The sequence below is a fragment of the Pyxicephalus adspersus genome, chromosome 9 (genome assembly GCF_032062135.1).
Source record: "Pyxicephalus adspersus chromosome 9, UCB_Pads_2.0, whole genome shotgun sequence".
Taxonomy (NCBI): Eukaryota; Metazoa; Chordata; class Amphibia; order Anura; family Pyxicephalidae; genus Pyxicephalus; species Pyxicephalus adspersus.
In genome coordinates this window covers 46,281,391-46,298,903 of record NC_092866.1, presented here as the reverse complement: position 1 = coordinate 46,298,903, position 17,513 = coordinate 46,281,391, and the positions used below count along the sequence as shown (strand labels likewise).

The window sequence follows — 17,513 nt, the reverse complement described above, 5'->3', positions numbered from 1 at the left end:
CGTGTTAAAAAGCTCCCGGAGCCTTTCTGCTCCCTTCTAGGTTAACCCTTTAGGTGCGGGGACCAGGACATGGAGGGATTGGCATGCTGGCACTTCCCAGGCTGCACTGGGCTGATTGTGTATAAAGTGTTTGTGGCTCATAGCAACCATTCATCTTAATGTTTTTGTGATGGTTTACCACATGTATGTTAGCATGTGTATGTTCATTTAAAAGACATGCGCCATTTATTTGGAATGCGGCACACCACAACGCATGGGAGGGTGTTACTATGTGTTGTGGTGCCTCGAAAAGTTTCAGTGTTGTGAAATACATTGGCTGCCATTAAAACAAACACTAACATAGGTTGTAGTGGCGCAATAGGGTGCAAAGCGTATGCAAATATTATTATTGATGTTAAACAGGATTTTTATAGCGCCAACATATTATGCAGCACTGTACATTTACAAGGGGTTGCAAATGACAGACAGATACAGACACTGACCCGGGGAGGAGAGGACCCTGCCCAGAAGGGCTTACCATCTATGAGGTGGGGGAAGAATCACACAATAAGATCTATTTTAGACAGCATTAGAAAAGGTAAAAGCCCTATGAGGCTAGTTACTTTATTTCCTTAACTAAAGTATATCACCACATTATATATCAAGAAAAAAAGTTATATCACCTCACATCGTATTATCAAGACCAGGTTATACTGCTTCACCTCATACTATATTAGGTCCAAGTTTTATTATGTCACCTCATATTATAGTATATAAACCCTGGGTTATATCACTTTACTTGATATTATAATTATATCAGTCCCCCAGGTTATATCACCTCATATTATAGTATATTATTCCCCAGGTTATATTACCTCAGCTCATATTATAGTATATCAGGCCCCCGGGTTTTATCACCTCATATTATAGTATATGAGCCCCAGGTTATATCACCTCACCTCATATTATAGTATATAATTGCCCAGGTTATATTACCTCATTGCATATCATAGTATATCAGTCCCTCAGGTTATATCACCTCATATTAAAGTATAATAATGCCCAAGGTATATTACCTCACCTCATATTATAGTATATCAGTCCCTCAGGTTATATCACCGAGGGGATAAATCTTTTCACCTCATACTATATTATATTATCCTCAAGTTACATCACCCCCAGTATTTCAGACTCAAGTACATCACCTCACCTCATAATATCAGACCTGGCTTATTTCTCCCATATTAATAAAAATAGTAAACTCTGCAGATACATTAAATGCACTCACATGAAGAGGCCTACCACAGTTACTATGGTAACCGTGAAATGTCCACTTTGCAGTACTGATGGCTGTCTAGCCCCCTGTCTAGGTCCAATGGCACCTCTCATTATAGTCAGTAAGGAAAGTATGTTACATAGGATGGGTAGGTTTTTTTGGCCCCATGACTGCAGCAGCCTTGCGTCAGTAGACCGCCATTGGAAGTAAATTCAACACGCCAGTTATTGTTTGGATTTAGTAACATATTTTCCTCCAAGTAGCATCAGACTCTGCAGTACTTTTGGGCGAGGCCAGTTCTATATCTGTACATCGTGTTCCTAACTTTTAATATTTCCTCTTTTGTGGTCCGTCTTGTTTCTTGTAACAGACAGTCTACATGATAACATCTTTTGTCTGACACCTGCTGCTATTCAGATCCGGTAATTAACCTGCCTTGGTGCACTTGGCTGGAGTTTAATTTCACCTATGTCACCGCACTGCCCAGACCTGTCTCATGTAAGGTCAGACGTGTGGAATAAAGCCAAATCACGTTATAAGCTGTGTTCCTAAAATAAAGGCAGGTCTATAAATACCTTGACAGAGAGTGATTAGCAACTAAAACTAACTTGTATAAGTAATTGTCACTGCAGAGTTGCATTACATGTGTTGTGCTTTTACAGTGACACCGTGCATAAAATGAATGCATTCTCTTCTGTAATACCAATGCAAGTAACTCACATGTTGCCAGCATCATTCTGATTTAGATGTTTGGTACCCAACTCATCATATATCTTATATTTGTTTTCAACATGCATCAAAATGTTTGAATGCAAGGGGGTCTATTTATAAAGAAGTGAATCTTCATTTTCTGAATATGGCACATACCCATGCGCAGCCACCCTGCAGCAACTAATAATCTACGATCTGTCATCCTCAGAAGGTGCCATCTCCGCTGGCTCCACAGCAGACTTCCATGAAGACTATGAATCCTTTAGCAGGAATCGTAGGAAGAGCCGGGTTTGGGGAATGGAGGGGACTACAGATCCATCTGCCTGTTCAATGTGTATATGGAGTTTGTTTGGGTTAGGTGTTTCTACGATCGTGGGACCATAACTTTGTGGCTTCATGGAACATATACCTATTTATATTTGGTGCTAGGGCTGTGCTGATAAGCTATGGAATGGCCACTAATAAAATGCAGGATTTTCATTGTCTCCGTTGGCTGGCTTTGTGTGTAGCACAAGGAGCCAGGGATTTATTTATTTTTTCATTCATTTATTTTTTTGACAAAAAAAAGGCATTGCATGTTTCTTTTTCATTAATCTTTTTCTTTTTCTTTTTTGAGTTTAGGTTGCTTTAAGAACCTGCATCTAATACGTTCAGAAGTCGGTCAACAATGGCAACTTGGGATCCTATATGTGTGCCTTAAAAGGTATGTAGAGCAAATAAAATAGCTGGAAGGATTTCTCAGAAATTCTAAAACATACATGAAAATGGTGAATACCTGAACCTATGCATGTCTATCTAAAACATAAATATCTGTGTTGTTTGAGCTGACATTACTCACACACAGCATGGGGTCCTACATCCCTTTTACACTTTTAAGTTAGTGTATGAAGCAAACATATTGGCCTATGTAATAAAAGTTGTGTAGACAGATACATTTTTCAGGACTTGCTGTAGTGCACTTTGGCTGGATAGGTGAGAACTTAGAGTACCTATGAGTGCGAAAGAAAGAATATTGCAAATTGTGTCAAAGCTTATTAGGTTGTTTACTATTACCCACACAATCTATATGCATTTAATATTATTATAATACTAGTATTTATATAGTGACAAAACATTACACAGCACTGTACAAAGTCCATAGTCATGTCACTAGCTGCCCCTCAAGGAGACTCACAATCCAATTTCCCTAATTTAGTCATATTTCTTTAATACAGTCCTAGGTCAATTTGGGAAGCCAATTACCTAACTGCATGTTTAGGAAACCCACCGACACACAGGGGAAACATGGAAACAAACTCATGCAAACCCTGAGTTTAAAACCTGAGAGCCAGCGCTGCAAAGGCCAGAGTGCTAACCTCCAACTTTTAGGTCACCACAATTCTCTTATGTCCCTGGCAATATTTTACAGATCTGGGCTTGTTAAAATATTTGACTTAAATATTTGCATGAAGGACCCCAGACAATCAATCTCTAAGTAGATAGAACTAGGTCAAAGGGTCTTTAACCAATGCAAAGACCGACTCTTCGATTGATGAAGAACAGTTTCTAAAGGATGAGCAAAAAGCCAATATGAAGATAACTAATTTTTCATTCTCCTAAATATATGTTTAAGCATGTGCACAATGTACATAGCATCATTCATTTAATGAATAACATTGGGCTAGCTTCCTATTATTATTATTATTATTATTATTATTAATAATAAACAGGATTTATATAGCGCCAACATATTACGCAGTGCTGTACATTAAATAGGGCTCCTAAATGTATAATTCTCCTTGTTTTAGATGGATCTACATGGAAATATCCAGGTAAGTTAAAGACGGATGAGTCAGTCATTTTTCTGATTCAGTCATTACTAGAAGAGATTATTTATTAACCCAACAATTATAAAAAATCTTAACACCAAACACTTTTTGAGAAAAAGACACATACATTTCATTTTCTGAGCACTCAATGGTACCATGAGGCAGAAAGAAGAACTTGATAGACGGTGGCTGTACGGTGTTCAGGTCAGGTAGGTAGGTCTCCCCCATCAGGACTTAAAAAACTACCTAGTTTGTCCAGTATGTAGCTTATGTGGGTGGCTTTATTCTTCTTTCATCCACCTAAAACTAGTGATTGGAATACAGTCCTTGCTGACATTATTTTCCAGATGCAGAGATGAAGATGACAGCAGATAAAAGTTTAACTTCACCTTGTTTATACATGTGCCAGGAAGGATTTAAAACACTTGTAGCTGTCTGAGTCTGTAAAACAAGTCATTAGTCAGAAGGTAGAACCACTTAAGATTCTACAGTTCTCTCTGCTATGGTAAATTTAGAAATTAACATTTCATTTCTTATAGACAATTATTTGGTGTGGCTATATTTAGACTCTGAATTTACATGCTGACAAAACAAAATATATAAACTATAAACTTGTAATCACCAGTGTGAGTGTCACTAATTGCAGATAATCAGACTTCAGATATAATTTTTCAGCAATAAGACATTTGAAATACTATCAAAGTAAAGTCAAATTGATTTTAAAGCAAACACACATTTTTTTCCATTTTTCTTTCCATTGAAAAACTTCCTCCTAAACACTAGAAGTAGTAAAAAAAAAAAAGTTATAGGGCTGATGAATTACTGATGTTAAACTACTAAATATTCAAACATTCAAATGTTAGGCCTCTGTTCAAATGGTTCCTGCAGATAATGGTGATTAATCATTTGTTTAATAAAAATATTAATAAATATTATGGTGTGCTTTAGAGAAAAGTAAGCATACCTGTGGTTTCAGAAACTGGTATTCCCCCAATTATCAGAAATGACTTCTTGACGATAACTACCCACCACTCTCTGATATCAACTTGGTGAAATTTTTGACTCCTTTTCTATGCACAATTTCCTATAATAGAAGGTACTTATGGGGTTTGTTAAATTTTAAAGCCCCCTGCAACATTGGAATACAATTTAGGACTTTAGACAGGTCAGTCCAAAACCATTGATTTCTTCATTTTGGGACATTGTTAGGTTTATTTGCTAGCGTGCTTTGCATAATTAACATAATAAGAGTTTATTTTCTAATTCACCTTATGAACAGATGGTCTCACAATAACACTGAATAACCCCCTCTTTGATTGTAAGCTCTTCTGGGCAGGGTCTTCTCCTCTGTCACTGTCTGTATCTGTCATTTGCAAAGGGTATTTAATGTACAAATATAATATTAATTGCATACAATTTGTCAATGTGTTCAAATCCTTTTCCAGACACATTAATGTCCATATTCATCTTTCAAAGTACATCAGAAAGCTCTTGCCAACTTCTCATGATGACATAACATAGTTTAATAGAAAAGCAAACACCAGACCTTGAATATCTCAGCTTTAAATATTACGTTCGAGCTGCATACTTCCTGAAAAGGTCCTAATCATTGGCACACAATCTGGAACACCTTATTTTAGAATGACTTTTAGGTCGTGAATGTAGACTATACTTGTATAGTCTTTACTAGTCTTCAAATATAGTTTGAATATAGTTTGATATAGTTTGATTTATGATACAAATGAACATTATTCACTATCAACAGCTTCTCCAATATGTTGCTGTTTAACAAAATAAAATGTACTCCAAATCCATTAAAGTTACCCTATTGTGAAGTAATATGGAGTCTCAGATTGATGGCCTCTCTTTCTCCAAATACTAGTTGCCTAGCTGTAATTCCACTAAATGCTTTAGTACATACTGATCCAAGAGGACTGCTAAGCATCATTTATTTTCAAAACCTCAGCAGCCACATCTCATATATTTATATAAATTTTCCACTACTATGATGGTGTCCTAGCTGAATTCGTAAAATGCATTCAAAAGTTAATGGGACACAATTATAGTTTGCTTTTTGGGATAACTAAAACATGTTAATGCAATACAATTTCATATTGCAAACATACAAAAATCACAATGGATATTTACGTAAACTGAACTCAGCAAGTTGGGAAAGTCGCCAATGGTGCAAATTTTAAAAAGGTTGCGCATTTATACCTGTGAGAAACCCTAGAAGAGACCGTTAAATAATAATAGATCTGGTATGAATTCCAGGAGAGCAGCTGTAGGTTCATTGCCTGCGTGTTGTTAAACCTATTAAAATATTAAAAACACATGTCCTGGCTTTCATCAGCATGCCGATTACACTGGGTAGTGTTTCCTGTGAATGTGTACTACATGCCAAAGCAAAAGCAGCTTCCTGTGTCTGTAAGCTTTTATGTATTATAAAACTACCACCATTATCTTGTAGGAAGCCACCAAGAGTGAACATCTACTCATAGGCTGCTTGTCTTTACAAATGAATGATGGCACTGTCATATAGGGATAGGGAAGAGGCCCTCAGCTATGTGTTCATGATCAGATAAAGAATCATTACATGTCAGCCTTAAGTTCCACAATATTATTTGTTGTTCTGGTGACATCTGTGTAAGCGGGTATTCTCTCATTTTTCTGCAGATCTTCACTCATGGCAAACCAAATGGCAGAAGTTCTAAATGCTATGCAAAACTTAATAGGAGTTTGGGCTTTACATATAATTTAAGTAAACGTACCAGGTATTTTTACCCTCTGACAGCTGTATTTCAATGTACAGGTAAACCTTTAACAAAACTAATGCTCACACACACTATTCAGAACTCCAAAACTAGAACAAGCCCATCTTCATTTCTTATTTGCCTCTATAGCACAACCAAGGCCTGCTCTGCCGTTCACAGCCTCTCCTGCAGAAACCCCCTCAACACTGGCTTAAGCCTGGGAAGTGAACCAGCAAAGCCCTAAAAACGTAAGACTCAACCACCCTATCTAGTACTCTGAAACTAATCTACTCCAACTCAATTTCTTACTTGCCCCAATAGCATAACCAAGGGCTGCCCTGTTCTTCACAGCCTTTCCTGCAGAAACTCCCTCAGCACCAACCTAAACCTGCAACGTGAACCAGCAAAGCCTTACGAAAATAAAGGCTCCCCCATCCTATCTAGTACTCTGCAAATAATCTACTTAGAACAACCCCACCTCAACTTCCCACTTGCCTCAGTAGTGTGCACAGCCAAAGCCTGCTCTGATGTTCAAAGCTTTTTCTGTAGAAAGCACCTCAACATGGGTTTAAACCTACAATGTGAACCACCAGAGACATTTTTAGGGTTGTTCATTGGGAGAGTTGATGTTCCCTATGAAAAAGTGATGGTCAGTGTTACTGGAAATGGACATCAAAAGCACCCCAGCTGTATACTAAAAAATTCCATGCTCATTGTCACTGTTTTTTTTTTTCAGCCCCGGAGCTGGAAAATAAAACACCTGCAAATCTCAGATTTAACAAAAACCCTTTCCATTTTAGGAAAAGCCTGGGTAGAGTTAAAATAATGGGCTGAAATAATAGCACTCATGAAAATGTTGTCAACAGTCCAACAAAAAACAATATTATTGCAAATCTGTAGCTCTGGGCCTGAGTTTGCCTGTGTCTTGGTAAATGTCCTAAAGCGTACCTAATCTCAGAATGTTTACTTTACATAAAAGGGTAGTTTATTATTATTAAAAAAAAAAAAGTGCAGGACTGCCCCCTAATTCAATGAATGGGAGCCCAAAGCCTCTCGGAATACCTACGTCACGCATCCCGGGAAGCTCTTGGGTGCTCCTTCTGCGCATTCCCGAGCATCTCAGGCATGCGCAGAAGTAGCCCTTTCGTCAAAAAGAAAAAAAATATTGACCATCTCACGCATGCGCAGTCAGATCGGCAAGTTTTTTTTTCCATCTACATCACCTGGTCTTGCGCCTGGGTCGGGTGACATAGGAACAAGAACCCAGAAGGAGAAGATAGAGGCGCCGGAAGCACCGGCCCGAAGATGGACGCAGGGATGACGCAGGACCCGATGGAAGACGCCTCCGGACCGAAAGCCCTGCGGGATTGAAGGTAAGTGTACTTTTTTGTTTTGGGGGAGTTTTCAGGTTAGTTCCTCTTTAAATACTCCAACAAGAGATCCCCTTCAATATGTTCTGGCTATGTTATGGTCTACCAGGGAGTTTCAGGAGTTCGGCCTTTGTGTGTTCTGGTATATCCTGTTGCATTTAGAAAACAATCTTAAATCCCAACAGGGGTTATGGGAACCCCTTTTAATGGCCAGAACAAGTGTACAGAACCAGGGACTCAAGTGCAGGAATCTCACCAATGGACTCCCCAGGGTAAAAAAAAAAGTTGGAATGTTACAAAATTTTTATTGATGATTAAAAATATATTGAAATCCCCTATCCCCCTATCTTATATACATTTAGCACACTATTAATGAATGCTCTGGTCATATTAACTACCGTACTTACATATTGTGCCTGGGAGCACTAGTTTTGTGACCTCAGATTACTGTATTTCAACTACTTCAACTTTAAAAATACACACATAGGTGTCTGTTAAGCAACCGCCATTATGTCAACTTGAATTCAACAACTAAAATGATATGATTCTCATACATAAGAGGCCTTTACTAATCCCATTAAAACATTTCTTTAAAAACTAGTGCGTAAATGTAAATACAATTAGCCACACCTGTACCTAAAGTACCATGTACTGTATTTCCAGTTGAAAGACTCATCAGAAAGTGTTGCAGATATTGCAGAGACAGCTGCTTTATATATATTAATATATTATTTTATAGTTCATTTGGAATGAGTTTTGGGGACATGCTTACAGGCATGTACATGTGTATTCAGGTTCGTTAAAAAAAAATTTCAAGGTGTAATAGTTATGGCTGTCAGATTTCAAACGGGCTTCCATCGAACAGAGCTATATCAAATAGAACTACACTATGATGAATGTAATTAAATACGCTCGTTATGAATGTTTCACTTAAATTTACAAAAAACACTCTACCGGTAGTCCCCGAGTTAAGGACATCTGACATAGGGACGACTCCTAGATATGAATGGGGCTTCCCCTGCTTGTTTGTGTGCAGGACGGAGGCTTGATAGGTTAAGAACATCAAACATACGGATGCCTCCTTGATATGAACAGGGTTTCCCTGCTTGTTCTGTGCAGAACAGAGGCTTGATGGGGGGAGGGGGCGGTTTGCTCTTCTGCAAGCTCTTGTAACTCTTTAATGACAAAGACAAGTTCTGCAGTTGTTTCTTTTTGCATATCAAATCACAGCTTGCTCCAGACGTGGTGAATGAATGTCTAGGATCCATAAAGTTTTGTTTGTTTTTTTTGCTTTGTTTGTGATTTACCCACAGTGAGGATTTTAAAAAGTAACTGAAACCACACTGCCTAATAATATGTTGAGACAAACATCTGTCCCAATTGCATTTATTAAAATAATGTATCTGTTCTGACTTACATACAAATTCAACTTAAGAACAAATCTACAGTCCCTATCTCATATGTAACCAAGGGACACTACCTGTACTTTTATTTTTGCAACCAAAAAAAATGTTATAGTGGTCTACTGGCCTTTATACCAAGAATAGGATTATGTAATAAAGTATAGTATTAAACAAGATTCAAACTTGAACCAAGCTGTGATAAAATAAGAACCTTTACTTTACGGTTATCCAAGCTATATGTAATCTACAGCAACTATATTCTAGAAGCTGCACAGCCCTGGAGAACCTGAACAACCAATTGAGAAGTGTCAGTTCTCAGATTTGTCCTCATAGTCTACTTGAGGAATTTCTCCATCTTCAGGTTAAAGATGTATATGTAAGGTGGTCTTTGTGTACCATTAATAAACACACAACTTGATTTATATTTAGACGTATGCAGCCAACATGCATTTATAAACACAATTCTTTAACTGTAACATTTCACTGATACATAAAGCTGTACCCACAAGTGGCCAACCCGATTCCAGTTAACAAGTCAAAACAGACCGTACCAGATTGGTTGCTATGATGTCATGTCTAGCTTACAAAGCCTATTTATGTCCTTGTTGATCAAACACTTGGCCATCCTCCAGATGTCCTAATTGCCATGTAAACTTTTCCAAACACACAGTGCACATTTCTTCAGTCAATGCAAAACATTTTCATGGAACACTTATGACAGTGTCTGATGCCATTTTTCACTGGAGGCAGGAATTAAGTTTTTCTTACAACACTAGAACTGATTATGTGATTATAACAGACAGACTTCAATGTAGCACTCAGGAATAAAGAAGCAGTATTATGAGCATGGCAATATAATGAAGTTGCACCACACACAAGAAAGTAAGGTTCAAGAGACTAGCTGAAATTAAAATGTGTATACTTGTTTATGGTTTTAGGGTTCCCTGGGATGTTTTTGAAAAGAAGTTTCATGATTAAAGATGAATTCATAGATTTACGGTTTTTTAAAAGCAGGGTGTCTTTGAGATACCAGAAAAGACCCTGCTAATGCAAAGCATGCAACACGTGACCTTTGTTACAGGGGTAGTCTGATAAGAGGCACAAAGGCTACTGTTGGCCTGTCCTGAAAATGCTGGATGTCATGCCGACGCGTGCCGTTTCAAATGCCTCAACCTAGAACATATAAGTAGGTATCTAAGCATTTTCAGAAAGTCAAATATGTATTTTTTTTTCCTATACAGGTATAATTCATTGGGTCAGTATGGATCCTGTATTCTTGCAGCTTTAGAAGTGAATCCCTGTATCCAGCAACCTGCTTGAGCAGTCATGGTCATTTTATTCCTTGTTAAACCTCTTGATAAATCAACAATGAATGTGCATTAGTAGTTACACTCCATAGGAACAGCATACAATCTTACTGCTGCAATCCAAAAAGAAAAGTTGGATTTATTTTTGTTTATGCTAACAAAGTGAAATATGTGTATGTATAAAAAATCGTGATATTCAATGATTGATGTATACCCCCAGGATCTAAATTGGTTACGATTGATATTGAAGCAATAAATTCAAGTACTCCCCATATTAAATACATTGAAAACAGTGAAAACCATTTCATCTATAACAAGTCAATATAGTTGGAAAGCCTATGATTACAGAGATTTTGTTCTTGAATGTTTGAGAGTCTGACTAGAAATAGTTTTATTTTTGACAATAAAACCTACCTCTAAATACAGGGATCTGCTATGGGGACACATTCTGCACCCTACTTTTAAAAACCTGTAGATGTGGGGTTGGGAGAGGAACTGCTCTTTGATTAGGGTCTTGAGATGTACCTCCGCTACATTCTTTTGTGGCAGGGCTACATTGACAAGGTAATTTTCATCTGGACCAGCCCTAATGAAACTTTGAACCAATTTTTCAAAAAACTGCAAATGAAGTGTTATGATTTATAATTCACCATGAGCTATAATTACGACAAGATTCCATTGAAATGGAAGTCTTGGTACAAAAAATTTTGTTTTGTTATCTATTGCCATCCAATGTTAGTATTTGCCATCCAAGCCCATTAAAGTATACCCTCTTCTCAATACCTTGAAATACAATACAATATTACAGACAATCTTGAATCTGAAATGGAAGATAAAGCTCTGCAATCACGGTAAGGCAAAAGAGATATAGCAAAAACTGTTCTAATAAACACCTAGCATAAAGTAAAATTGAGAACAAGACAGGGGATACTATTTTGTTCTAATAGCTGACAAGATGATAAAACAGTTAAACCTATTACTAGATTCTCTAGACAACATCAACATTTACAAGAAATTTACAAAAAAAAAAAAATGTTGTCCAATAGTTACCTGTGATCTGGTTATAAATATATTTTGGACCATCCTAAGTTTTAAAGGAAATCACCTTCACCTAAATTCAAGTTGGTCAGAAGCCATTTTGAAATTCTGATAAGCTGGTAGGCATTTTTTCGGGCGGCCATTGTAATCAGTGTAGGTGGATTTTCATAAAGAATGCCCTTTCCATATTCCATCTGTAGTAAAACTTACTCCTCGCCACTTCATAAATTGTGAATCCTGGCATTATTTATCTAATATTCTGCTCTTGTGGATGAGTGAAAATGATAGCCCTCAAACATATACAAACACATCTACTCAATCTAAAATGGGAAAGTTATAATGTACATAAGCCATCATATGGGGCTTCATCATAATTGTGATACCTGAAATCTCAGATTTATTGCTATCAAGTATATCCTGATCCTAGAGGGGTAATTTTGATAGAATTCTCTTGAGAAAAAAAGAGTTCAGGAGGATAGATGAGATGACACATTTTGGCCTTTTAGGTATTTCTTGTCTCTACCATGTCACACATAACAACCTATGATAAGTCCATACCAATCTTCAAGTTGAACAGGTTCTTGTAACTGCTTCCCAAAAAATCAGAGACGTTTCTGTTAGATAACAATTTAATGAATGTCTACATCTAAAATGTAGTCAGGTAAAGAAGCTTACATTCAAAAATTAAACTTCTGAAATATTGCAGTTGTTCAGAACTAAAAACTTTGAGGTAACTTGGTGAGGGAAATGTTTTTCCTATGCACATAATGTCAGTGGTTTACAAAGAACCTTCACATACAATTTTGATCACCTTGGTACATTTACATTGGTGAAATGTGCATATTGGTAAATATTACCAGTTAATGTTTCTCGTGAAGAATTGATTCTTAGCTTATATTTAGACCTGAAATTTAATGTTTTGGCGGATTCTGCCAGGCTGAATCTCAATACGTGACTTCTTTAGAAGGGCTACTGAATCATGGCTCAATGTCAAAGAGCTTCAGAAAGCTTTATAAACGTGTAAGCTTAACCCAGAAAAGCATACAGATTTATAGGAAAGGATAAGTGACCATTTGAATCTGTAGGCACCTAGAGACTTGGAGAAACCTTGTGATGAAATATGGAATTTAAAAAAAGAAAACAAAAAAAAAAACAGAAAAAACAAATATTTTTACTGTTTACTTGCAGTGTTTTTCCTTTCCTTGCAACATGTCTGAATTTGCTAGAACAGTTGACTATTCCAGGAAGAGTTTTTCTGTAGAACAGCATTCTGCCTCCTTGTATTTCATAGCTCTCTTCCCCCTCCGGGAATGTCTAATTTATGCCCTGTGCTGGCTCAGGAGCTTCAGTCCAACCTTCATAATTTTTTGGTGCTCATCATGTCAACATTAATCATTGTCCATAAGGTCAACCCCTTAAATAAATTTGGAGATATCTCACCCAGGGTTTGGTCCTTGCTCCAGAACATCCCTTCTTACCCTGATTAAGCTACTCCACAGAGCAAGACTCCTTAGCTGGAGACCAGAGAGGGAAGGGACTTTTATTTTGCTTATGGCAACTGAAAAGAGGTATATTTTAAGTTAAATTTTACGACTGTCATCATGTTACAGTGCCTCTCTCCATCTGTGTTGGATGGTCATTCAGCCTTTCTCATCATGGAGCGAGTTACTTCCTGCCATCTGATGCCACTTCCTTCAGGGCCGGAATTTTAGGTTACTGGGGTAAGAGCCAACCCCCAAAAAGGAAAGTATGGTCAGCAATTTACTGTACTAAAGTATCTGCTGAAAGAAGATTAGGAGGCAATATAGAGTGCAACTAATACATGCATTTCACCATCATTCCATCCTTACTACATTCCCTGCCCAAATTATTTTTTTCCCACATTGTAAGTGCGGTGCTTTGTTCCCATTATTGGGAAGGCAGATGCTTTCACAAGAAAATCCTTCTTTTGGAGCCAGACAAAAGCAGCAGAATAGGGTATATGATTCAACCTGTCAGCATCCCATCCTCATAGTCCGACATGAACTTCAACTGTATGGATGCATTAAAGCAAACCCCTCAGCCATTATAAATATTTAAAACTAAATGTTGTTACCCTTATAAATGGTGAAAGCATACACAGTGTGGAGCAGATATATTTGATTTTTGTAGTTAATTTCTTTTTAAAATGAAAATTACTATTTGCATAAAAAATTAATAATTTAATACAAGATATATCACTGACTCTGGACTCACTAAGTATTTTTGCGTTTTTTAAATTATCACTGAAAATTTGCAGCTATTGCTCCCAACAGGTACTCAGGGAGGGAAGAGAAGCCACTGCTCTGATTTATTGAGCAGTTTGTTAATTTCAGCTTGAGCACTGTAAACGTAAAAATCTTTTAAACGTTTATTTTGTGGTTACAGGCAGACAACAGGGCAGCTATATTACTTTATTAAATATGCAGGCACTGCATCCAGCAAATTTGTGTAAGTTGGCTGACCACTGGGATCAATGCACTCCCTCTGGTTGACATATTATCTTAACAGCTCTTAGGCAGAGAGGCTGTAAAGCCTAATAACCCCACTATATGGGCCATATAAAAATCTTCATATATATTATCTCAGAAAAATCACTGCACATGGTGTTGGTTGTTACAGTGCTCTGGATCAAGTTGTAATTGAACAATGAAGTTCAATTTCCTAACAAGGGGAAAGAATAAAATAATCCCTCCTACTCCAAGAATATAAAATGATTGCAGCTTACCAGTCCTTTTATTAAACCTTTTCTATGTGGAAGTGCCAACATGCAAAGATATAGAGACATGCTATTCCAATAGTGACTTTTCATTTGCTCAATTATCCATAAACAGGTCTTGGGTGACTTATGATGCCTTCCTCAGGGATTGTTTTAGATAAAGCAGCTGATGACAAGTTAATGTCAGTGTGATTGTAGGTGTTACTGAAAATGGATCGTCCCTGGTAAGGCAAATTGGTGACTGCCTTGGTTACTGTTCATAGGTCTACACCAGCCACTTTCAACCTTTTAAACGTGGGGGAACCTTTGAAGTCAGAGTATTTTAGTGCAGTGGCCAATGGGAAGAATGCCACACTTACAGATCACTAGTGTCTGTTCAATCTGTCAATTGTTCTTAGCTCTAGGAACTCCTAACTGCTGGAGGAACCCTGGGTCTACACACCAAGCCGTCTGTTTAGTCAAGTATGAACCAGGTTCAGCAGCACATACCAATATAAATGCAATCAAGAAGCCGGACTCCAGATCTTTGAACGTTGGCACTTCTACACCTTCACTTCCCTATATATTCCCTTTCTTTTGAAAATCTGCTTCTTGCAAAAGACAAGCTTTGCATTTAATTTGTTCCTAGATTTCTGACTTCACCTGACTCTCAAAGCTTAGAAGTGCCAGGCCAACTATCCTCCTGTCCCATAAGAATATTTCAAAGGCCAATGATGGCATTCCTATATGACAAAGTGCAGGTGAGTGGGCAATACTTGACTAGAAAGGGCAAAGCTTTTACTTTTAAAAGTTTAAAATGACTGATGGGAGGGCTTTAAACAAATGTTTATATGTCCATACAACCAAGCGAGGAGAATAAAGTTAAGGCTACACAGACCTGCAATAAAAATACAACCTGTTAACAAAATAAAAAAAGATAACATTAATCTAAAAAAGCACCTGTCACCACCACAGTCAGCAGCCATGTTTGTAAGCCATTAAAAAATGCCCGACAACTCACTCAGACATAAGGAATATTTGGTCAAATCATAAAGAATATTCATGACGACCTGCTTTCTAGTGGATCTACAAGCAATCTAAAATCATGTAGCTTACAAAATGGCTGCTAGGTATCACAGTCAATATGTTAAAACTTTAAAACTGACAAACACTAAAAACACAACTTTTTTTTTTTTGTTAGGTATTAGCGGTTACACTTCATTAAAATAAAATGTCTTAAAAACTAAAATGGAATTCCCATAAAAAATTCAAAAAATATCACCATTTCCATAAATATAAACAAAAATACAGAACTCCATTGGTTACGGATTATTTAAATTATTTGCTAAATGTAAAATTTTCAGTTCATCAGTTACTGTACAAAAAAAGCGGCAAGTCACAGGATGCAAGCTTGTGGTCTGCATGGTGCAGATCAGCAGGCGTGACCTTCAAGATCCAGTTACCATTCCAAAAAGGACAATAGAAAAAAGAAAATGAACGAGCAAAGCACGAGGTTTACAGGTTTCATTTTAAATAGCAGGAGTATCCAATACATTAAAATATAAAAAGTACAATTCATGTTGGAGAACGGTGGGTAGAGTGGAAAGACAGCGTGGTGGGAATCGGTATGGTGAAACTCATTGGTGTTTCGGTTTAGGCAAGTTCCTTTCGGTATTTGCATCGCCATTTCTATGTAACGTATCATCATCGTCATATTCTTGTCTCTGCCTGCGGTATTTTTTGTAGCGTAGTGTAATGTCTCTGTAGATGGAAAGCACACGGGAACAATGACAAGATTATAAAGGAGCCCTCAAGGAAAATGCAAAAAAAAAAGCGGTTGTGGGATGTATAGAAAGTTTTGTTTCCCCTCAAAACTTACAGTAAACAAGTCAACAGAAATCTTAACAAAAGAGCATTCATTCTGTCACAGGAGAAAATGCAGTGTTTTGAGGCCACAAAAGGACACTTATCAAGGTAACAGATGACAAAGCGGTTCCTTCTGTGGTCCAAAAGATTGCATAGTTTACTATGACAGAACAGATCATCTTATATTGAGTAACTTTGGTGTGCTGTGGAAACTTGCATACTTGTAACTGCAACAGTGCCATCTATCTAATTTCAGCCCCCAAGTTTGAATTGTGTATCCAAATTGTATGGTGTGTTGAATATGACTCATGTCTGTGTGACTACGACTGACTATAATCAAGTCTGCAAACTTCTCATTGCTATACTTGTATTGGAGATGACTCGTCATGCTGGGTTTGTGATACTTGGAAATGCTCTGGACTATTCACCTTTGTGATACCACATTTGTGATACAATATATGCATTTGGGTAGCACTGCATTTGAATGCAAAATGTAGTGTCTGTAGATAAGGCCCATCTACAGGAGCCCTAATTGCACTTCTATTCTACAAAAAAAGAAAGTCTATACATCTCTTGTAAACTGCACTAGTAACCAGGAGTGTTACATGGGTGTGTCTGATGATTAAAAACCAAACATTTATTTAAAAAAGGTGCAAGTAACACAAATGCTACAACTGTATCTGTACAGAAGCTATAAATATTACACTTTGCTTGGAGTGAAGAGATAGACTCTAGACTTTATCTCTAAGACTAATTAAGTGAACGAATTTTGAAGGACTTTTTCTGACCATAAATTTAAGCTGACTTTAACCGGGAAAACAAAAAGCCACCAGGTAAAACTATTTGACAAAAGAGACATTGCATATCTGGCTCAATTAACACTCTGGCTCCTGGTGTTTTTTATTTGAGCCCTAAACTGTACAGCAAATGCACTGTGTAGTTTAGAGCTTTAAAAACCAGCCGTCACTGACAATATAACTCCAATTAGTGTGAAGGTTCACTGTCTCCATGAAAGTCCGACGTGGAGACGGCAGTGAAGATGGCAGCTCCCAGGCCCGCAGTAATGACAGGTTCTGGTACTGTAATCACCGCAGGGTAACTGCACAGGGCAGGTATGTGCCATAGTCGACATGTATGCTATGCATACGGCAGTAACTCACCAACCACCAAAAAGTTTAGTTCTGCTTTAAGCAGCTAGCAGAATAAGGCATAGCAAGCAAGACAGAGGGGGTCCAACATGCGTTCCCCTGCAGGAAATGTGCAAAGCGCTTCTAACACTTAACTGT

The 17,513-nt window shown here is 37.5% G+C and overlaps 1 protein-coding gene across 4 annotated transcripts in view; it reads right to left on the bottom strand.

Moving 5' to 3' along the window:
• Positions 1–12,256: 12,256 nt before the first annotated feature.
• The window catches only part of PTDSS2 (phosphatidylserine synthase 2), a 57,231-nt gene continuing 51,974 nt past the window's right edge, over positions 12,257–17,513 (bottom strand). For all 4 annotated transcript variants that reach the window (XM_072421817.1, XM_072421819.1, XM_072421820.1 and 1 more), the window contains one exon: positions 12,257–16,122. In XM_072421817.1, coding sequence (XP_072277918.1) covers positions 15,999–16,122 — 124 coding nt within the window. In that variant the 3' untranslated portion in view covers positions 12,257–15,998. The remainder of the gene's footprint in view (positions 16,123–17,513) is intronic.